Source organism: Priapulus caudatus, unplaced genomic scaffold, assembly GCF_000485595.1.
Source record: "Priapulus caudatus unplaced genomic scaffold, Priapulus_caudatus-5.0.1 Scaffold710, whole genome shotgun sequence".
Classification (NCBI taxonomy): Eukaryota; Metazoa; Priapulida; class Priapulimorpha; order Priapulimorphida; family Priapulidae; genus Priapulus; species Priapulus caudatus.
The window spans coordinates 87,096-111,430 of record NW_014577771.1 but is presented as its reverse complement, the minus strand read 5'-3'; the positions used below and the strand labels follow the sequence as shown (position 1 = coordinate 111,430).

At 42.8% G+C, this 24,335-nt stretch overlaps 2 protein-coding genes across 3 annotated transcripts; one reads left to right on the top strand and one right to left on the bottom strand.

The window, feature by feature from the left end:
• Positions 1–4,394: 4,394 nt before the first annotated feature.
• Positions 4,395–17,396, bottom strand: LOC106812988 (phosphorylated CTD-interacting factor 1-like). 2 transcript variants are annotated; one of them, XM_014817027.1, is made up of 15 exons: positions 17,323–17,396; positions 15,625–15,724; positions 15,004–15,194; positions 14,518–14,681; positions 13,561–13,718; positions 12,779–13,010; positions 12,522–12,621; positions 11,984–12,146; positions 11,504–11,679; positions 10,917–11,003; positions 10,193–10,377; positions 8,608–8,701; positions 7,704–7,804; positions 7,312–7,386; positions 4,395–6,813 (listed from the first exon to the last, which is right to left on the bottom strand). In XM_014817027.1, exons 2-15 carry the CDS (start codon positions 15,698–15,700, stop codon positions 6,540–6,542), a joined length of 2,076 nt encoding a protein of 691 aa, XP_014672513.1. In that variant the 5' UTR covers positions 15,701–15,724; positions 17,323–17,396; the 3' UTR covers positions 4,395–6,539. The 2 variants fall into 2 exon arrangements, with proteins under 2 accessions (XP_014672513.1, XP_014672514.1); XM_014817028.1 differs by lacking the exon at positions 17,323–17,396 and adding an exon at positions 15,923–15,951.
• Positions 17,397–20,915: 3,519 nt separating this feature from the next.
• LOC106812986 (octopamine receptor 1-like) lies at positions 20,916–23,657 on the top strand. Its single transcript, XM_014817024.1, has one exon. The coding sequence runs from the start codon at positions 21,638–21,640 to the stop codon at positions 22,697–22,699; it is 1,062 nt and encodes a 353-aa protein (XP_014672510.1). The 5' UTR covers positions 20,916–21,637; the 3' UTR covers positions 22,700–23,657.
• The last annotated feature ends 678 nt before the right edge of the window (positions 23,658–24,335 follow it).

The following is a 24,335-nucleotide window of genomic DNA, read 5'->3' as shown; positions in this document are numbered from 1 at the left end:
CGAATGCGGCCGGGTAGTGTGTGTGCATAGAGCATTTACACGGAATTTACAGAAAACTGTGCAATAATAGGTGAAGAGAGAGTATAGAAACATTAAGAATTTTGTAGTACTAGTATTAGATTTCGTATTTATTTAGCATTATATTTTATTGAAACGCTTTAAGTGTCTGTGTTTGTGCACAGCGCCGTCGTGCGGTGTACTTGCGTGTTGCAGATGAGCATTTGACTGGCATTTACAGGTGATTATAGGCGAAATAGAGTAGAGAAACATTAAGACTTTGGTAGTAAATACATTTCGTGTTTATTTACCTTCTTTTTTTGAGACGTTCTAAGTGCCTGTGATCTGGGCCACCCATGGCTCTATGTCACACCCTGTTCTCGGACAATTGCCTATCCGGCAATTGCTAACCAGTCATTTGCTCATCACACTAGTAAGGTAGAAAACGTCAATAGCTAAACACAAGACGTTTAAACGCGTTTCTAAGACATCTGGCCACAAGACGTTTAAACGCGTTTTAAGACATCTGGCCACAAGGCGTTTAAACGCGTTTTAAGACGTCGGCCCACAAGATGTTTAAACGCGTTTTTTAGAATCTGTGACCCCCTCTCTCTCCCTACCGAAAACCCAAATAAACCCTTCCTTGTCCTTGCACCAAAACTGAAAAATATAACGCTGACAATCACCGTTTCTTTACTTTTTCCCTGCGCTAATATTGTTTTTGGCATCGTCCTCCTTCATTTTCCTACCTGTAAAGAGACTGACTCGAGCCACGAACCCCAGGCGCCTGAGCTAGCTCGGTTGAGAGGGTCTATGTCCTCCAGGGTACTGCCGGAACGTACCCTGGTACCAGAGCATATAAATCAACGTGATTTATATGCTCTGCTGGTACTATCTAATATGCCGGACCGTACCTCGCCTACTCCACTAACGAGTCCAGAGAGACCGGATACAAGATGGCCTTGCGCAGAAGATGCGTTGTTCCACGACCGCCGAAAGCGGTTAAGCCGCGCACTTCCGCGGGACTGGGCGCACGCGACCGCGGGATGTATATAGCTATAGCTCCCCGCTGTACGCATTCGCGCGCCGAAGGAAGGCGGTGCGCGCGAATGCGTATAGCGGGCAGCCTAACATCGCGCAGTTTCGGAACACGTACATCGGCTCGGCTACATCGGCTTTGGAGGGGGGGGCTTTCCGATTATGGATTGACACGCGTTTGTACATCGTCGCCGTTCGTACCGTCACCTGCCGTATTTTCGTACCTTATCTGGCGTTCTCCACTCTCTTTCTCTCTTTCTCGCACTCCCCACAGTCTGTCTCTCTCTCTCTCTCGCTCTCGCTCGCTCTGCCGCCACGGGTTAATAAGGATTAATAAGGGTCTTCGGCTCGCGCGGCTCTCTCGCCGGCGCGTGTACGTGACGGCGCAACTCTCCGACCTTCGTAGTTTTCCATAGACTGAAGCACAGGCACTTGAAGCGTTTCAATAGAATATAATGCTAACTAAATACACTCGCTGTATTTCATACGCAGTTTAAAAAGAAATACTCATCCAACAGTCGGTAAAATGTATTTTACTTAGTACAAAATTCTTAACTGTTTCTTATACTATAGCCGTATAGGCTAGGCCTCTTGTTTCACCTACGGATATTGAAAAAGTTTTGCGCAACGTTAATGCAGAAAGGTTTTGCGCAGTTAATTCTTAACATTCGTAGACCTTCAGACGCCCGCCACTGATTCTGCTGTGGGAGCACATACGGCTGACGCCACGGCGGCGGTTCTTTTTGCCAGAGAACGTCTAGTGGAATTCTGAGTCTAAACAAACATCAATCAACGGGCTTAGCAATGAAGTCAGGGGAAGCCAACATGGCTACGATAACCGCCATTGCCGACGGTGCACAGTGACAGTTAAATATATAGCTATGTATTTAACTGTCACTAGGTCGCCGGGTAGTGTGTGTGTGCATAGAGCATTTACACGGAATTTACAGGAAACTGTCGCCAATAATAGGTGAAAGAGAGTATAGAAACATTAAGAATTTTGTAGTACTAGTATTAGATTTCGTATTTATTTAGCATTATATTTTATTGAACGCTTCAAGTGCCTGTGGCCCAGATATGGAAAATGATGCGCGCAAGCTCTGCCCCCCCCCTCCACCTAACTAGAGAGAGGGCCGTTAGTAAACAGAGAGAGAAAGCAAGTTATGGTTTAATAATGAGTTGAATTTACCAGTAAATGATGGGCGGGTAAAGAGGGCAAGCATAAACCAGAAAATGGTGTTAGATGGCTGAAAAAGTGGGAGTGAAGTTAAATAAAAATGAAAATTATATTTACATTTACTTTGAAATAAGTGAAGTAAAATAACATAGTATTACAATTACACAGAGAGGCGAACCGCGGACCACTATGCCCAGTTAGAATATAGTCCATGGCATTTTGTTTTATTATTAGCTATAATAAAAGGACAAACATGGAATGCCGTTTCACAAAATTATTGTATATTCTGAAGAATTCTTTTGTGTAACATATCAGGCAACGGATTAGGTGCAGTACAACAAATCACACGTATTATCTAACATAATGAGCAGGTGTATAGGTTTGCATAATCTACGTATATACAACTAGACCGCCCGGTAGGCATTACACAGTGTCCTTAAAACAATGTACGTATTTACATGGTTCAAATAGCATATGCAAATGTTTAACATTATAATTGCGGTCTGTGCCTTGTACCCCGAGCGGGTAATACGAAATAAAATTGGCCTCTTGGCTAATCAGAAATGGTACAACTAGCAAATATTTACCTCCTGTAAAAGGCACACCACGAATGCGTCTAGCTATCTAGGTACTATAGTGTATATTTTACAAATTCTGCATACATAATGGTGAAATCGAAGCATATCCGTACCATGCACAAATAGTAGGACCTACGCGTGAACGTACACGTATAATACAATAGGCCGCCACGTATTATATACGCTCGCTAAAAGCTGACAAAAACAACTATATTACTTCAGCATTACACGCTAACGATATTATTGGACGAAATTGTTGTGCCATGCTGCACACGAGTATAGCCGCACGTACCAACACAGGATCAGGCGTACCAGTACGTATACCAGAGTTTCAGGCTATTATAAGTTATACACTAACCCGAAAGCAAACCACTAGTCGCCAGATTTCTGGTTAGCTCGACTGCCGACGCTGCATCCTCTGAATTTAAATGTCAATCTGCTGTGGCGCGTCATCTCTTGGTTCACTAGAGCGAGAAACTATAGCTTGCGCCGAAATACGGAAAACGCATTTTCTGCTCGCAGGAGAGCTCATATTGAAATTATTGGACGAAATAGCAGCAGCACATGTTCGAGAGCAGTAGCGTCGGCAGTAGCAGCACAGCAGAGTTTATGAGGCGTGCCAAAAAGTTGTCCGAAAACCACGTGACTGCGTAAGCATCGCTATATGCTGCCGAGTCATGTTCCGGAATCATTTACAGCCAATATTCCCCCACAATGATCACTAAATTACCAGTCTGTTCTGCTAGCATCTATGACAAATACGACATACGCATATACGCTCTCCTATGACACTATTTGTCATAGGAAGATTCTTCCTATGCCAATGCGCACAACACATACAACAATATTTGTCATAGGAAGAATCTTCCTATGACAAATAGTGTCATAGAAGAGCGAATATGCCTATGTGGTATTTGTCATAGATGCAAGCAGAACATGTTGGAATTACAGTCAATCCTCGTACATAAACGCCAATCCAGTGTGCTTTTGTGGACAGCTGTCTGTTGTACAAAGATGTCGGCTAACACAGACCTGAATGTCTAGTTGTCTACTATTATTGGGCACACTAAATACGGCATCAATCGACGATCAGCGGATTCTATAATAATTTTTTATAGGTAACACTAACACTAACAACGCGGCAGTAATAACTAACTACAATTTGACGCTACAGTATGGTGGTTCAAATTGCAAATTTTCGTACGATCTCGTACGGATTTCCGTTTACAATAAAAAACGGCAGAATAAACGACACCGTCGTGAGAATAGCGAATGTCAGTGTTGTCCATTGTTAAAACAGATCGATGGTTGTCGGTGGCGTATGACCGAGGCGATATCAAGAACGATAACTTCGACAACGATAATGCCGAAGAAATCCGCCGAAAACTCTCGCGTCTGTATACCTGGTCACAGGTAGCCCAGCATTTGCCTTTACGAAGTGAGGTACGCGATAAAAAAAACACAGGTGCATCAGTCACGCTTCGCGACGCCAACGCATTTAAACGCACGCCAGTAAAATTTCACGCGAAAATTGGGTTAAAATAATAATAATAATACACCAAGTTAAAAACACAGCGTCTATATAGCTCACTGCTGCAAGCAACTAAAAAATCGCATACCGTTCGCCACAGTCATGTACACTAGCGATATATTAAACAAAAACAGTGAGTATTGTTCTAAGAACATTGAACTAAACACAACACGACAATATATGATTAACATATCATTGACATCATCAACCGACACGAGCTAACCCGCGAACCTCTTGCTCGCGCAATTACACTCCCTACTTCACATGCTGTTAGTATCCCCGTCCACCTTAAATAAGCGCGTGAATAAAATGAACAAACAACTGAACATCGTTACTAAAGCTACTGCTTTCACACTACGACTGGCCATTCATTGTCTAATATTAAGCTTTGTTCAGATTCTCTGCACAAAACGCATTGACACAAGATAGTAAACGTTATTACAGTCCAGATTAATTCTTAACATTTTCTTACTCACGTCTGTTACTTTCTACTATTTCACGCAATACTACAAATCGTGGCTAATACTACCTGCCTGGTTTAGCAACATAAAATACACGATTTTCATCGTTCATTATTGCATCATTTGGCGAACCATGAATACTTACTTTGCAATGCACTCTCAGGCACATGGGTCTCCTATACCATTGGCTGGCACCTCAATATAGCTAGGAAGCGAAGCGTCACTAGCAACAATGGAGCTATTATGTTATATTGAAACATATCATATGGTTATCAACAGAGGGCGGATCACGAGTGATTGTGCATAGCAGATGGCCAAGACAGTAGCACTACCTCAACGCTACACCAGTTGCGCTGACACTGCATCCGCACCAAAGGTTCCCAATTGCCAGGTTAACCCTCAAACAAATAAATGACTATAGTCCTATATTGATACGTTTTTTTTCAAATACTATTATTTTATACGTAGCTAAACAGTCGAATACACTGTATTTACAGTAACGGCGTACAGCTAGTGTATATATAATTTACCTAACCATACTTTAACAATATAGGTGACAGAAGGTTATAGTAATGTGACATTTGCTTACTTTATATCATACTTCTTTTAATAAGCTTTACACATGAAGTAGTATACTAGTTTACTACGTTTATACATTAATATGGCACCTCACTGGACCTTCATTTATTTACATTATGTTACAAGGTACAAGTCTGTGTGCGCGCGTGTGCGTGCCTGCGTGTACGTATTCTTATTCTAGTTCTAGAGTTATTATCCATTTTATTTAGACATCGCATTCTTTGTTATTGAGTTTCTTAGTTAATACTCTAACCAAGTTTTATATAATAATAGGAAAGAGTGACAAATTTCCAAAGTCGTGGGCCTTTGCCCCGTGTTGCAAAGAATATTAGCAGTTATAGCAGTTTACCATTATTCCCAGCAGAGGGAGCTATCTGCTTCGAATGAGTTTGCTGTGCACACAGACCTGTACAAACAACTAAATGGTTTAAAGCTGGACCCACATTACAAAAGCTGCCTACAAATGTTGTAGACCCTGCCAACCGTCGGAGCACCGAGTCGATTTTTTAAAAATTAACCAGCTCTACCAATGCTACCTATCATACTGCATTGAATCTAGCCCTAACTATGACAGCTATATTATGACTATATAAACAGTAGAATAAAAAAATATAAATTATTTGAAACTAGCATCTCGTGTACAGCTGGCCTTTAGGAAACTATGCATGCATTAATTGCCACATATTTACTACGGTGATGACATTACCACATCTCCATGCATGCCCTTGCAAATTGCTTGCATGGACAACATGCTCCAAATACTCTTGCACACACATGCACACAATCACGAATCCTTACTCAACATGCCTCAAGAACACTTTCACGCACGCCCGCCACCACACGTGTGCTTGAAGGTGCATACACCTGCATGCTGGGTTGCAGATACATACACCTTCACCTAAACATGCACGCACGCCACAACCATGCTCAGATGCAAACATATGCACTTGGACGTGGAAGTGCGTACACCATTCGCGCACACATGGTGCTTAGCTATACTTCACCGTAAAGCATTACCATACTTTGCACATTTGCACACACCCTCGCACGGGCGCGCCGTGAATGTTCCGACAAACCGCGACCAACTGGAACCTCACCCGCGCTTCTTCCAGGCAGGCGTCGCCCGACAGTCTAGCAAAGACCGCCGCATTTGCCCTGTTCTCTTTCGACTCGAGTCATCAGCTGACGCTTCGCCGAGCGCCGGCATCCTTGCTGTTCTCTTTCGGCGAGTTCTCCTTGGCAACGGCACCGGCACCGGCAACGGCACTGGCAACGGCACCGGCAGCATCCGGCTTGCTCTCCGCTGGCACCTCGGCGTCGTGGCTGCCCGGCTTGTAGGCGTTGACCAGCGCCTGCACGCGCTCTTCCGTCGGCTCCCATTTCGCAAAGCCGGCGTCATTTTGGAGAAAGACGGCGAAGGTTGCGTGCGCTGACCGCTGGTACATCTCGGTCCTGCGACAGAAACACACTCGTGCCATACAATGAGCAACCGGCCGGGACAGGACGCAGGTCCAGAACTGCGTTAGTAGATGCTCTCCGTAGAATGGAACAATTGTCTATGAATTATATTTTCGGCACATTAACTGTGAAACCTTGGGTAGCGTTATCCTTTGAGAAATGAAATACCTTTCCATCAATAACAACCAGAATATCGATATCTGCTTAATGTATGCTGCTAATACCAATCCTGAGCTTTTGTAAGGACAGGTAAACTTGCGACCACATTTCGTTCATCTAGTATACTTTATTTGGCAAAATCGCCACCACTTGGATAAACCATCATGCTGATCCAAATTTGTATCCGTGTGTAAACTGCTGCTGCCATCTAGTGCTTGATAAGGTAGTACAGATCAAGGTAAACTCAACAGACGTACTTCTCTCTTCCGATGTATCGTTAAAATCGGGCAAATATCAGCCAAGATAACACGTATCTCTGAGTCGGACACTTACCGGGAGCAGATGTGCTGGAAGCCGTGCCTATACTCGTGATCAAATGGTGGAATGGACACTTGCTTTCGCTTCCATCTGTGAATAAAACGTTTCCTTGATAGAAAGTTCATCGATAAACACCCACTGCAGTGTAACACGTTTTGTGAAAATAACGTATAATAAGGTGAAATAAGGTACGTCAGTGACATAACCAAGAGAGATGAAACTAAAACGTCAATCAAAATGCGAGAAAGATTTCATTGTAACGAGATATTTTCAAATGTGGGCAACCATGGAGGAACCAATGACCTACGGGTGGTGGTAGCACCAGGTTGAGACAGCAGCAGCAATTGGTCTACACCCAGGCAGCATGCTTCCTCATATCGGTGACGATAACATTAACTGTTACTTACCTACTGCCCTCCAGCCGCAGAACACCGGCTATCGGTGGATCTCGCCACTCTGGCATGAAGATGATAAAGGACAGTGGTTCTTGCGACAAGGTGAGGAGCCGCTGAAACACAAACATGCTTAATAATTATAATTATTATATGTTCTGTATCTTCACTCTCCGCTCTGACTGCCTGCAGCCCAGCTCGCTAGCACCGACCGATGAATTAGTAAGAGTGGACGCCCAAATATTACGGTACCCTGGGAATATTAGCGCGCAAAATTTTTATCGGCGAAATTTCGTTTTACATCGCACATAAATTTTTTTTTGCGGTGTATCGCCAAACAGCGTCGTTTTTTTGGGGGTTGGTAAGGGGATTCGAGATTAAGGTTGTTTAGTGTACTGACGACGTTACTGTACGACGGTAAATTACTGCATGTTAATTATGTAGCTTTCGTAATTTATTATAATTATTATAATAAATAATTATTCATGATTATAAGCATCTCGCGATTTGTAAACACTGCCTCCAGCAGAAACAGCAATGGCAGGAAAACGTGGAAGTTTTATCAATAAACCTGCATAAGGGTCACTCAAGAGAAATTCTAAAAGTGTGATTTAGACACACTTGCTCATTCTATAGAGGTGGGTTCACAGAATAGCTGCTATTCAAGAGAAATGCCAAAAGTGTGATTTAGACACAGGTGTTCATTCTATATAGCTGCTATTCAAGAGAAATGCCAAAAGCCACCTTCACAGACACTTGTACCTTCTACAGTTGCTAACGCAAAGTTGAATGTAACAGAGTTTTGATTTACCGTTGTACATGCATGCACACAAAAGTTTTTAGGTGCATACACGCACAAACTAATGATTATGCAAGTACTCACACACATTCAAGATGACGATAAATGCTTTGGCCCTACCTCAAAATGATCAATCATCGCGTCTATGAGTTCCTCAGAGAAAGGTGGGTTTGCTTCGAATGAACCGCTTGTCGGGAAAAAATCCAGTATTGGCCTGAAATTGTAATACGTTGCATTAGCAACAGCAAAAACAAGTTTATGCAATAGAACAAGCTCACAATATTATCATACTTAATCTAGCAAGTATAACTCACAATGAATCAGCAAGGGTGAGCATTAAAGTATAAAATAGTCAGGAGAGCGCAGGTTAATAAAGCAGCAACAATTCACTAACTACTTATTGAATGTTTATTCAACTATCACCTTTCATTACTTTAAAAATGCATAAACAAGGTTTTGACTTTTGCAAAATTTCTAGAGGAGAAATGGACATACTGATATTGAGATAATCAGAGTATCCTACGGGGACGAGAAACATTGAGGAAACCAATCTTAACTACAGGACACTGAGAAAACGAGACTCATAGATGCAGTTGACACAAGAATGAGTTTAACATCTTAACAAATTAATCTGTTCACAACCTATGCCCGGCCTTCTTAATTAAACTAGAAAGGGCAGTTGTCGCCAACTACATGTATCCCCCGTGTTCTCGCCAAGATGTGTAAGTATACGAAATTTGGTTGTGCTAGGTCAATTAGGGGCCGAGTTATAGAGCGGAAGGGAAATATGATGAAGGTCAAGGTCAAGGTAAAGGTCAAATAAAGGTCGTAGTGACCTGGTTTTGGTATGCGACACACCTTCTCCCCAAGATGTGTAAGTATACCAAATTTGGTAGTGCTAGGTCAATTAGGGGCCGAGTTATAGAGCGGAAGGGAAATATGATCAAGGTCAAGGTCAAATAAAGGTCGTAGTGACCTGGTTTTGGTACGCTGCTCACCTTCTCCCCAAGATGTGTAAGTATACCAAGTTTGGTAGCGCTAGGTCCATTAGGGGCCGAGTTAGAGAACGAAAAGGAAATATGATCAAGGTCAAATAAAGGTCGCGGTGACCTGGTTTTGGTACTCTGCACACCTTCTCCCCAGGATGTGTAAGTATACCAAGTTTGGTAGCGCTAGGTCAATTAGGGGCCGAGTTAGAGAGCGGAAGGGAAATATGATCAAGATCAAGGTAAAGGTCAAATAAAGGTCGCAGTGACCTGGTTTTGGTACTCTGCACACCTTCTCCCCAGGATGTGTAAGTATACCAAGTTTGGTCACGCTAAGTCAATTAGGGGTCGAGTTATAGAGCGGAAGGGAAATTCTCTGCGGAGGACCGAGCGGCGGCGGCGGCTGGGGAGACATGAAACCATAGTATCCCCACCGACTTCGTCGCGGGGGATACAATACTAGTAAGTGTGTAATCCATACATAACCTTTACAGTCAAACCTGTATACAAAGGTCAATTGGAAGGAAATGCCGAAAGTGGCCTATATAAACAGGTGTACATTTGATTAAGTTGATTTCACGACACAATGTCCTTTATAGATATTCATAGGTCTGTTCTAATGGGGTGGCAGTTAACACAAGTTTGACTATGCATGGATGCTAGGAAACCTGTAAATAATGTCTGTTCAACTGCATTGTGAGAAACATGTAAGCACGCACCCTCTCGATCCAAAGTAACCATCTGTGTCACCAAACGCTGAGCAGTACTGGCGGAAGTAACAGTTCAGCGGTGAGGCAAAACACTCAAAGGTCACGCCAAAATGCTTGTGCAGTGTTTGAAACACAGGTATGGGCAAAGCCCCCTGGAGACCGTTTCCTTCGTTGGCTAACACTCCGAAGTATGTCTGAAAGAAAGGCAGGATTACGAAGCATTACTAAATCTGTAACTGCTAACTGTGACAGCTCCATCAGCTGTATCCTATGAACTGGCTATATATATATATATATATATAATATATATATATATATTATTTATTATACGTTTGTAATTGCTAGCATATCATGTGCTTTCAATGTTACCTGCTGAGCGGTGCTGCCACCTAGCACCAACACAATTTTTCTTTGCCAATGTGCAATTTGATGAAAAACCATGCATCTGCTCTTCCTATGAAATATCCTATCGAACCTAATAAAACCTGTGACTCTGCCACAAAATTCCCTGATAAATCCCATAACAATCTCCCAGAGAAACACGACTAGCTACAACATGTTTATGTAAGAGAGCACACTGCATTTGCATGTGTGTTGAATACGGAGGTCGAAAATCAATGTTACCCTCAACATTATTTCTCGGGAAACAACAATTTTCACAAGGTTTCCCTCGCTACCATGAATTAATTATACAATATGGCAAAGAACATACACGATATATAGTATCCATTACCTGGTATCGCCGGAGAAGGCACCAAGCCCTGGCCAGAAAATTGCTGAAAAGCTGGTCCTCCTTGCAACTGTATCTATATAAATGCTCCTGTAACGTAAACATAAATGCTGTAGGTTATTTTCACACACATACCCATGCACGCACACATGCACAACATACACACACATGCACGCACGGATGCACGCACATACGCACACACACATATATAAATGCAAGCAGTAGCAGGCGAATAAATTTAATTTACATTATTTATTATTATGCCTAATAAGAAGCCATGAATTCGTGAATTTTAATGATACCACTCACCATTGTAAATGGCATCAACAAAACCATAAATAAAAATATATATAAAAAGATAAATAGTCCCAATTCTATTCAACACTCACTAAAGTGAATATTATGTGCTAGGTTTCAAAACAGGATAGTATTTATTAGGTAGAGATGTATCAAGGATTGGCGCCACTGATGATTGCGATGGGCAATCAACCACAACAAAATGCTGATTTATATAATATTTAAAATCATTACCAGATATATACGTGTTAATGCATCGTAAAAAATATATAGAGCTCCTACGTAGTGCTTACCAACTTTTGGAAGTACAGCACACTGAGTTTCATCACCTCCCCATTAAACTTCAACATAGCGATGTCACCTTCGATGATACGTTCGACCTTGGGTAGCCGTGGGCACGGTATCAGGAACTGGACGGGGTAACAGGCCACCTTATGTGGTGGTGGCACTGCAGGTGGTTCTGTCACCTCTGTGGCCAAAAGGATTTGAATGAGTTACAATAACTTGAATAGAACATTTTTAAGAGCATTTCCTAAAGAGAATTGGTAACTTTTGCTTTCGGCTAGTGCTATTTAGTGTACATTGATCCTACAAAGTTGCTTTCATAACGACAACAACAACAAATATTCAAAACATTTCAATGTATTCATTCAATAATATTGAACCACCCATGCTACACCAAGCACATCCCATCGTTGCCATGCCATTCCTGTATATCTCCAAGTATATGCATAGTGTGTGTTGCAGGACATTGTGTCAATGAGGTGTCCCACCTTCAATGTTGTGCTCCTTGAGAACCTCCCAGTGCTTTTGCATGCACTTCTGTGCGTAATCGCATGACAGGTTGTAGATTTTGCTGCAAATGCTTTCAACAGATGGCTTCGCTGCCTCGGTGAGGTGAGGCTGACACTGTTGCTTCAGGTAGGCCAGTCGTTTCTGCAACCGTGGAAGAGAGAACGTAATTTTGATTGCTGACATGAGCAGCTCACTTTTCGATGACTGATTTTAGGTGTATGTAGTACTTGTGTTAGGTGTGTGTTATCTATCTCTCTCTCTCTCTCTCTCTCTCTCTCTCTCTCTCTCTCTCTCTCTCTCTCTCTCTCTCTCTCTCTCTCTCTCTCCTCTCTCTCTCTCTCTCTCTCTCTCTCTCGCTCGCTCGCACGCACGCACGCACGCACGCACGCACGCACGCACGCACGCACACACACACACATGGGTTGCCCCTATTTCTCTCTTCCCTTCTCTCTCACCCCCTCTATCTTTCTATCTAAAACTCAAACCATTTATTTCTTTAGACTGCGTGCTACTCACAAGGTAGTCGTCATAAGAAGCACCAAACTGATTTCGCAGCCACTGAAACGTGTCCTCTACATTCCACTTGACGAGCTTTCTGCTGTCCTTTGGGCCATTGCTAAATCAGAAAATTTGCAGCATGCTAACTGCGCTGACAGGACAATATACAGAAACATACAGGACACACCACACACACAGACAGTGCTATACATATTTTTCCCAATTAACAACTCGGTTAACGATGGAGATAAGGCCGCGTTGCTCGCGGGACGTACCGCGTTTCTATCATCTTCTTCGCTGCCTCCGCATATCGTGCAAGCTGCTTCCTGGCGTCACCCGAGAACTTTGGCTTCGTGAGACGGATGGGTATGTCGTTCATGATCTCTCGGTACATCGACACGGAGACTTCCGATGGACAGCCGCTCGGGAGCAGTGGATCCTTCCCGTTGCTCTGAACCTTCCTCTCCAGAAGCCACCGGTTAAAGGATTCCTTCGGCGCATCTACGCCTGCCAACGCATAACAACGGTCAGGCAAAAAACGACTGTGACCTCGCGCATCTAAACACTCGTTGGTTCGCTTCCACAGTAAAGTGTGTCAAAAAATCGTGGTGGGGTAAGCATCTGAGTTTAATATTTCAATTTCTTAAATGCAGGTGACTTTGTGCAACCTAGAGTGGACAGTGTAAAGGTTTTTTCATGTGTGCCAAAATTTTATCGATTTCTAAACCAGGAAACTTTCCCTGTATTGCTTGTCAAATCAAAAATAAATCTAGCCATGCACTCACACACTTTTTTCGGAGCGCTTCTATGCTTAACTGATACTGGAAATAACATGGACATATTTTCTGAAAAGCTGCATTCAACGTAAAATTCACTCAAATCTATGTTAGCTGAAACCTTTATAGAATAGCCACCTGTCTATAAAGCATAGCTTTGGCACGTTCCTCAAGTTCCAGTTATACAGTGAAACCACTTCTATACAACGGACACCTTTCTATCATGAAGACTGTTGGCGCTTCCCTCGAGTGACCCTTATATACAGGTTACTGTCACCTACCTTCTCGCGAATGACACAACTCCTGGTACTGATGGCGAAGCTTAGCAACCAGCCTTGCACGCAGTTGTTCTACCTCCGGATGTGGAGGCGGCGGGTGAAGACTAGGCGGTCTCGCCATAATCAGCACGTTTGACCCCAACTCCAGCTCCCAATACCCGCTGCCAACAGAAATTGGACACCTACTTAATTAGTTTACTAGTTAACCATTTTATGGGTTTATTTACTAAGACTACTACTACTTAACAACTCCTAATATCCACAGAGTACAGATATAACAAAACTACTTAGTTCATCGTTTGGGCGATGTATTATCTAGGGTTGTACTAAGAAAGTCATTACCCAGTAAGGTTCCTTAACTACTACTATTACCACTTACTAGCTCCTAATATAATCTCACAAAAGAAATGGCAAAATAACTTAGTTAATTGCTTAAAGGGACTACGTCACGAATTTTCTATGGTAAAATTTGTAAAAAAAAAATTGCTATTTTTTTACATTAAAAGTAAGAACTAACGTTACTAAATTTATCCTCAAACTCTCACCTAACAAAAATGTTTTTACGTTGGTTAAATTTGCAAAAATCTAGACGATTTGGTAATTTCTGTTGTCTAACACTATTCCCCCAGTACTGTTCAGATACTGGCATCTCTCTGTTTTTCACCGGCAAATTAGGGCATATAAAGAAGGTATATAAGCATGAAAAGTAAACAGAAACACTAATTGTATTTTCATACATTTTATTTTGTACAAATAACACACAAATGTACTACTTGATGGTGCTAGAAATTCGTGACGTAATCACTTTAAAGGAAATAATTCTTATGGAATCATTTACCGAGTAATTACTGAGTACGGTTAATTAATTTGAAATTAATTCGAATGTTTATTTTGTAAAAATCTACAAAAATAATACTTATTACTAATAATTAATACCTCACATCATTTTCAAAGCCATACCTTAACGGCAGGAGATTGAGTTTCTTCGCAGGGCTTTGTCCTGGTAGTAAGTCCCCAGATGGCCTTCGCTTGTCACCAGGAACAGGTAGAGATGGACGAGCCGGTAGCCCAACAGGCGAGTGAACTGTCATGGATATTCCCAGGGGATCGGTTGTTGCACTCGGCTGAAAATTTCAAATAAGCTCCTGAAATCATATCAGTTACAACAAAGCAACTATAAGAAATCCACATACAACCTAGAATGATGGAGGCGACGACAGCTTTGATTAGCCATAAATGAATAAGTCACTTACATCACTCGTTTCCCAGCTGGAAGCACATTGAAGTATGAACATAATCAATTATTCTTGCATTGTTGTTTTATTTTTCCACAACTTCACAAATGTTGCGAACTTTCAAGTAATCTACAAAAAATGTAATTTGCGACTCTAACTACTACGTTCCCCCCACCAAAAAAAACAGGTGGTTTTTGTATGCCAAATTTACCAGAGAGTACAAAAGCGCAAGGTCCCAGATGGACTGCCCTGAAGACTTGTTGAAGTAATAGTGTCGATTTTCCCGCTGACTCCAGAATTTTCGCCACCCAGCCTTCACGAGGGCTGGAGGTAGCTCCTGGGAGCCGTCCGGAGACATTGGAGGCTGAGGCGAGGATGCGGACAGATTCACGTCACCATCACCTGCAATTAGCCATGATCGATGTATCCAGTTAATATCTGTGTGATTATGTGCAAGGTGGGCTGAGGCATCCTTTTGGTGTGGCATTAAATTAATGTACACAAAGATGCTGTCTCATGAAATTTATACCAGCGAACCAGCATAAAGCTTCATCAAACCAACTGATTTCAATGACATGTGGTCATGCATTCATACATCTTACGACACAATATACTGATATACACAGCAAATAAAAAATTTCTTATCTATTGGAAGTGGGTTGCATGATGAATGAGCTAAACAGTTCATACAATGTCCTAGTTCAAATGATTTCAGATAACTAATGGGGAAATGTGGGATAATTTTTTCTGATTATTTTTGAGTTTCAATTTCCATTTTAGGCATTCACCCAATACTGGTTATTACTTAGTTAACATCTCAATATTTTCTTACCTTGGTGTCCGGCACTCGTTTCAGCGGGTACATTTTTGGTCCTTCCGTTTGAACCTGAATTACTTGTACTGGCCATGCCTGCTATCCTGACACCACTACACTACAAAAGAAAACATTAACTCATGTAAGACATTTATGTAATGTAATTTATTAGTACTAAGTGAGTCATTGCTTAAAAAATATGTTTGTGCCAGTGCCTTAGATTGACAAGAGTAGTTCGGAAGCTGTACGTTTCTGTAAATTGTGCTTTAACACTAGTGATAACAAGCATTGCACAGCTGACATGAAGATAGCCTACATTTAGATGGGTGCAACACGGTTCTGTTGTTTGAGTAAATTCTGAAAAGATGTAATGATTTAGAATCAGTGGAGCAGCACGTTATCTGGCTCTATCTACATGGTCCTTCGTTCTGCCACAGGGCTACATATGAACGTAATCTATGGAACCAGCAATAAACCTTGCATGACCTTGTATGCGATGCTGCAGCCCATGGTATATAAAAGTCTCTAACCATAACAATAAATGTATTTTGCTACCGTTGATAACTTGGTGCTAATGTTATTGTCACTCCTTCTGCTCTTATTTCACGAGTTCATGTGACCGGAAAGCTAGCAGCAGTAAAATAAACGCAGTGGCTACGGGTACGGTAGCCGTCGGTCGTTGAAGCCCCTTTTTGGCGTTAGGGTTAGGATTAGGGTTAGGGTTAGGTTTAGGGTTAGAGTTACGTTTAGGGTTCTAGCTCATCTAAACTCTCAAATCGTGAATTTATTTCCCAAGGCGTTATTTCGAAATCTGGCGCCACCGCCGCCATCTTTGTCTCGTTAAGTATGAAAGCGAATGGACTCCCGTACCCGTAGCCTCGAGACATTAAGATACGGCTACCGTACCCGTAGACACTGCCTAAAATAAATTCAAAAAAGAGCAAGAGCTTAAGCTCCACATTTCCCAGCTTGTAGTTATTTCTATACAAATACAGCTTAATGGATGGGCGAACTAACTGACTGACCAATGGTGGCTGTGCCACGCACTGGTAGTGGTACAAGCATGTTTTATTAAACATTTTACTTACATTAATAATAGATATACACTCTACTAGCACTACTAGTATAGTCCTGAGACTGCTGCTACCTATGCAAGCATTCTTATGGCGGTTCAAGGATATACGAGTGGTCCCCAATTCATTTTCGCAAATGTGGACAGCTCTTATATCCTTGGGCCCTTATAATCCCTTATGGCCATACCGAGAGCATAAACAATGCTTTTATGTACACATTTCTGGAGCGAATGCTGACGGTAACCCATGGTTCCTACTACCTTGCAATTCAGAACCATCAACAAGAGTAAGTTTTTTTGATTTTATGAATAAATGCAGATAATCATTCTATCAATCTATGTTTATTCGTTTATTGGTTTGCACATTGGAAAACGGTAAATGGTAAATGTGTGACTTAAGATGTATTTTATAATATTTTATACCGTAGTGCGCCACATGCACAAAATATAAATACATATGACTGATTAAAAAGCTTCGAAAACGTTAAAAACTTTTAAATTGAGAAGAAACCGAAAGGTAAACAAACACACGTGTAGCACAACGTAGTGTGATGGTCATACTGACGCACGTATAAATTCCAAAATGTACACCGAATACCTCTATACATTAATAAACAAGGAAATGATAACATACAAGTCTCTACCTTATAAATCACTGCAATATTTTCAAATTTTCAAGCACAACGCCAAAAAATCAACACCACCAGACGCCATTTTGGCAAGCTTCAACAGCGCACTCTATGTAACAAAGGGCTAGCCTTAGCAAGAAAACCAGTATGCGGCCTGCGGGCAATGGGCATGTAGTTGTAGTAATCTGGAAGTAGCAGCAGAGCACGAACTCTGGTATGCGTAAGAAAATGCAATACTATAATAGGCCACTAGAGGCACTAAGAATAGAAAGTGGAATAATACCAATAAAAGATAGAATATGTTATAAAAAGTTAATGTTATTGCAATACATTATTAAGTTAGAAAATGACAGATTAATGAAAAGAGCATTTTTAGAACAAACTAAAGACATTGGAAGTAATTGGGCAAATGAGGCTCTAGAAATCTTAAAGGAGTATGACATAAGTATGTCACTTATGACTATCGGTTCACAACATAGGAAAGAATGGAAAAAAATATGTGAAGGAGTACCATTTTAAAAACAGTAATTATGAAAGATACCATGAGGTCTGGTGAGAAAACAAAAATGAAAATGATAAATATCGAAAGCTATGCATATATGACAAAATTGTCGTTTGATGATGCATGCTTTGTGTTTAGGTGTAAGACTTGCATGATAAACTTAAAAAGTTATTTTAAAAATAACGACAGTACTAATGATAGGTATATGTGATTTGTGTGACGAAAGGAAAAAATATAATTTGGACCATTTATATTCATGTAAGGTATATGGAGGGTATAATAAAGGGGAACGAGTATAGAAGATTGGAAAAGTGATGACCCGAAAATACTAAAACCAGCACTAGAATATGTTAGAAAGGCATTATCCAGAGAAAGTAAAATAATTAATGCTAACTTGTAGACAGAATTTCCTTAAAGTACGTACAGGATTTCCCTGCAGATTCCAAAGAGAGAATCAGTGCCTTGTGAAATACAAGAGAGGGACCCCAAGATACAAGATACAATACTAGCAAATGCCAAAGACAGTGCCGTAGCCTGCGGGGGGCAGCTGCCCCCTAGGTTTTGGAGCAAAATTAAAAAAAATACATTACATGGTACTCAAAAGTGCCTCGAATATACCATCTCTTGTGATTTACATTTTCAAAATTTTCTGTGGGATGATCCCCAGACCTGTTTCTCACCCCCTCCTTGAAATCCTGGATCTGCCACTGCCCCCCCCCCTTCCGCCTAGGAATTCGCCCAGCCTATACGCCCCTGAAAAGCTCTATCTGTTAATAGATTGCGATATGAGTCTTACATTATGTATGCAGCTGTATGTCCGGCCATTATCTAATTAATTAATTTGTATTTTATTGAAATTATAATTAAAAATTCAAAAAGTATATATACCAAAGACCTTATAATGATTATAATTATTATAATGATTATAATAATCATTATAAGCTCTTTGTATATACCCATGCCCTCGTGCTACAATGTTCCTAATCGTACCAATTTTCCCTGTAGCTTGGCGAGAGTCCTGTGTTCGTGCATATCTAGTAAATATTTTTGTTAAAATTGTACTCTCAGATTGTAAATCATCAGGTTGTTTTCACCACTGTAATTACTAGTATGGTACCGGTCTAAATTAAAAAATCATTTTAATATCCTATATAATCAAACGACAGGTGGCGCAGCAAGGCTATCCTCGGTAGAATATAATGTGAAATTCTAATCCCCGGTCGTGGAGGGACAGTACCGCAACGTGGCAGCACTAGCTGTGTTAGGATTATGGTTAGGATCAGGGTTAGGGTTAGGGTTAGGGATATAAGGCCATGTCTAGCACGGAAGTATGACTGTGGAATCTTTCTGTGGAAGATTTGGACTTTGAAGTCGCGAACTGAATTGTCCCTCCACGCTCGTGTAATAGCAACACCCGAAAATTTTCTACAATTACTGATTACAAATTACAATCTACTGATATTTTAGAAATTCATATGAGCACTAGGCATAGTTAAATCTGGAATTTTATCATTTAAATGAAATTAGTTTAAGTTAACTTGCTTATGATATCACTAAAGCTGCATAGTCAAATTTAGCTTAAACGTTAGCTGCGTGGTACGCGGTGTTTAATATCTTATTTCAAATTTATTAGTGGGAATTAAGTGCGATTACTAGACAGAAACCGTTCTACGACGGGTCAATGACTACACTTTGTACGATAAATTAACACCAGACAAATGCGTACCCGTCCGCCAGGATCAATTTACAGGATTCGGAATCAAGTCATCATCATGTCACTCACTGTACATGACAACTCATTACATGACCACAAGTCTATTCTTCACGACAACGAACGCTTGCGAACCTGACTCGACGAATTGAGATGGCTTCGTCTGAATCGTGGGTACGCGGAAGGCGTAAAAATACCATTTAAAACAAACCATAAATACCATTAAACCATTAAAGGAACGGTCAAAACGTTTGTAGGCTTGGAAGTCGGCCATTGCAACCACGTCAAAACCCGCGAAGCAGGTAAATAATTTGCATAGTATTCAGGGCCGTAGCCTGTGGAGGGGGCAAGCAGGGTAGCAGCCCCCTAGATTTTGGAGCAAAATAAAAAAAAAAGCTTAGCTAATAATCGTAAATAACCCTAACGTGATTTTTTGGTCACTTATCCGTTAAAGCCTTGTCTCAGACGCGCCCGTACCACACTATATAGACGACGATCAAGAGCTGCACCCGCCCCTCGTCATTACACAGTTGAGTCATGAAATTTTGATCTCCACCTAGGAATTTGCTCAGCCTACGGCCCTGGTATTAATTAACAGTGATAATTGCGCTATTGTAAAGCGATTATACAGGGATATATTCACGAATGGTTTAGCTTTTCCGACCTATTACAAGCCCGACGAGAATGCTAATCATTTAACAGCATATTAAGCTAAAAATCACGCAACATATAATATAAAGTAACAAAATAATATAATAACTATTATATACAAGCCCAATAATCTCATGTGACGAACATATCCAAATTAAGATAAGATCCAAGCCAGATAAAGAAAGAATCTATGTAAATGATCATACACAATAGTGAAGAATTGTAATATTGTATAATTGTACTTATCAAATTTCGCATATAATAATTACGTCGTTCTTTTAATTTTCTAAAAAATGGCAAGTTATTAGTTATGATGTTCCAGCACATGTACAGTATATATATATTCCAATGAATTAACAAGGATTTCGTTCGAACATGTTAATATACCAGTCACCGCGTATTTCATTGTACTGACGCAACTCTGCTTTCTTCGTTGTTTTTTGTAACGAATCTACACTCGGCTGTTCGTAAAAGCGCGCGCAATTCTTACTGTGATTCATCTTTCTATCTTCTACCACATCAGTCTTTACCTCTCCCCTCTGTCTTCCCCTCTCCCCTCTCTGTTTATCTTGCTCTCATCCTTCTCCCCCCTCTCGCTTTCTCTGTTTCGTTTTTATAGAGTACGTTCTTTCTTTCTCTCTACCTCTCTCTCGCTTTCGCTTCTCTTACTCTCCTCCTCCTCATCCTCGCCTCTCTCTCGCTTCCTCTCTCGCTTTCTCTGTCTCTCGCTCTCGCTCGCATTATCTTCCGCCCCTCCCTGATTTGTTTCTACGTAATAACATTCGGAGCGACATCTGGTGGCTGCAGCGGGAGTATGCGCGCGCGTCCTATATCAGGCGTATCGCCTCGTCCGAGTGATTGCAGCCGTCAGTCGCCGCCCGAACCGCAACACCGCCGCGCGCCGGCCGGATTTCGGATGCACACGCGTCTGAACCTGTACGCACACCAGCGTGTGCCTACGTGTACTTGTACTTTTCGAGAGTTTGCACACGCACGCACGCGAGTAGCGTGGGGGATAATAGTTGTACGCTGCGGAGAGATTCACACGCGTGAATGCGTGACGCACGCAAGCGTAACATCAGAGCGTCGATGCGATTCGCAACGATCCGACCCGCAATGTTTCCGCAGGACCAAACCGTGATCACCCGCGTCGGAGTTGCAACACTGCGCGTGGCGTAGCGCAGATCACCGCAATAGTATCACCGCGGGAATATCATTGCCGGAATACATTCGGCGGGAACATCACCGTAGAAATACACTCCGCTGGAATATCAACGTAGGAATACACCCCGCTAGGATATAACTGGAGGAATATCAACGCAGGAATACACTCCGCCAGAATATCACCGTAGTGATAATACACCCCACAGGAATATCACCGTAGAAATACACTCCGCTGGTATACAGTATACACTCCGCAGGAATATCGCCGCGAGAATACACTCTGCGAGAATACACTTGGCGACATGTCGACGGAGACGACGATAGAGACCAACGTCAGCGTGACGACGGCCGTCGTCGCCGCGGCCACCGACAGCACGGGTCCGTACGTCTACCTGGTGTTCCTCTGCATCCTCATCGTCAGCATCACCGTGTCGAACAGCCTCGTGTTGATCGCCGTCAATCGCTACCACAGCCTGCAGACGGTCACCAACCAGTACGTGATCTCGCTCAGCGTCGCCGACCTGCTCGTCGGCATCGGCCTCGTCTGCTGGCTCATCATGGACATGGTGAGCTGGTACGCGCAGTGGCAGCCGCCCGACTACATCTGCTTCTTTCGCACGGGCCTGGCACTGGTGACGATCGTCGTCTCGATGCTGAACGTGCTGGCGATCGCCGTCGACCGCTACGTCGCCATCATATACCCGTTCGTGTACAACACGCACATGACATACCGTGTCGCCAACACGGTCATCGCTGGACTGTGGACGTACGCGATACTGCTGTTCGCGATCCCGGCCGGACTGTCGGCCGACCGCGACGCCGGCTGCCACTTCGAGTCGTTCGTCAACAAGTACCACATCCTCGCCTACTGCATACACTACATCATCACGTTCGTCGTCATGCTGTGCCTCTACTCGAAGATCTTCGCCGTCTCGTGGCACCAGATGCGCGAGATCCAGCGGCTGCGCATCTCGGCGCCGGCGGGCGACGGCCGCCGCGATCACCACGACCTCGCGAGCCTCAAGCAGACGATGCGCACCGTGCGCGTGTTCCTCATGGTGTTCGGCATCCTGTTCACGTGCCTGACGCCGTTCTACGTGCTCTACACGATGCTCGCCTTCACCGAACTGAACGTCGAGAGCGGCCCGACGTACATGTTCAATCTGACGCAGACGGCCGACGCGCTGCTGTTCGCCAACTCGACGATGAACCCGTTCATATACGCGTGGAAGTATCGCGAGTTCAAGGTCGCCTTCAAGAAGCTGCTCGGCTGCTACCGCTTCGACGGCTACTCGTCGAATTCGTACACGTTCAGGGAGTCGACGTACACGAACAGAAATGGCGCTCACGAGGGGGCCGCCTGAACGCTTGGCCCGTGCGAGTGGAGATTGTGTGCTTCAAGTAAATCGTCGCGGAAACGTATCTGCGTGTGCATAGTGTGTTGAACGTCCTCGAGTATATTGTCGTTGGAGCCTCTGCGTGAGGCAGACCGTATGGAAGTTCTTCAGGTGTATGGTCGCTGAAACGTGTGCGTGTGCAGAACGTGTTAAATGATTTTCGATTATATCGTCGTTGGAACTTGTGCATGCGTGGGCAGACTGTGTTGAATTGCTTCGACTATATGGCCTTAGGAACGTGTGCATCTGCAGACTGTGTTAAGATTCTTTCAAGTTCATGCCCGCGGGTTATGCTTATGGTAGGTTCTCTACAACTAGATGCTGTTGGTGCGCGTGTTTGTGGAGACGATTGGTTTGGTTAAGGTTCCTCAACTCGATGCTATCGGTCGTGTGTGTCAGTCAACTGACCCCGTGTTAAGGTTCTCCAAGTAGATGCGGCCGTTTAGCCGCTAAGTGCATGAAACCCGTTCACGTGAGGTACTTGTATGACAGCTTATCGCTCAGCCAGTGACGTATTCGCGGCTTATATTCATTCTAGTCATAAAGCGGTGGCGAATTACTCCCCATTCATCATCGCGCGACCGCTGCTAAGCAAAAAGCTTATACCTGCTGTTGACGAGTAATTGTTGCCTGCGCTTCCTAATGCTTGCGTGGATAGACGGTAATGACTAACGTTGTTATTTAGTACGCATCGTGCGTGACGGCAGGATGCGCAAGCGCGAAGCTGCTTTGATTACATAACTGCTCGTGCTGTCAGCATTATATTACAATTTCCATCGCTGTCAACATTGCTGCTGTCGGCGCCGTTAGCATTGCTCTTTCCACCGTCCCGGCATTCTTGCTAGCACTGCGCGCGCTCTCTTCCTGTGCGCGCTCGCTCTCTCTCTCTCTCTCTCTCTCTCTGCTCTCTTTCACTTTCTCTCTCTCTCTGCTCTCTTTCACTCTCTCTCTCTCTCACTCGATCCCAATCGCTCTCATTCTCTGTCGCGTGTGCTCTTTTGCTCTCCCCCATCTCTCTCGCGATTTCTATTTATCTATCTATCTATCTATCTCTCTAGATTATCTATCTAATCCTATTAATATCTAGTCTATATCATAATCTATCTATCTATCTATCTATCTATCTATCTATCTATCTATCTATCTATCTATCTATCTATCTATCTATCTATCTATCTATCGTGCGTTCCCTTTCTCTCCTTTCTCGTCTCTCGCTCTCCATCTCCCCCCTCTCTCTCTATCTCTGTATCACTTTCTTTCTCTGTACCTCTCTTTCACTCTCTTGCTCTCTCTCTTGCGCGCGCGCTCTCCCTCTCTCTCCAAGCCCTAGGCTGAGCAAATTCATAAGGTGACAAACATTTCAAGACATAAATCACATTTAAGATAGAGGCTACGGCCCTGCTCTGTCTCTCTCTCTTTCTCCCTCTCTCTCTCTCTCTCTTTTCTGTATTCTTTTCTCCCTGTCTTCCTCTCTCTTTCTCGCTGCCCTTCTAATGACTGCTGTCATTATTGCTACAGCCGCTAGCTGTTACCACTAATCATAATGCACCTTTGTCGCTTCGCCGCTTGCCACATGTAATAAGTGGCGACCAAAACTAGACAG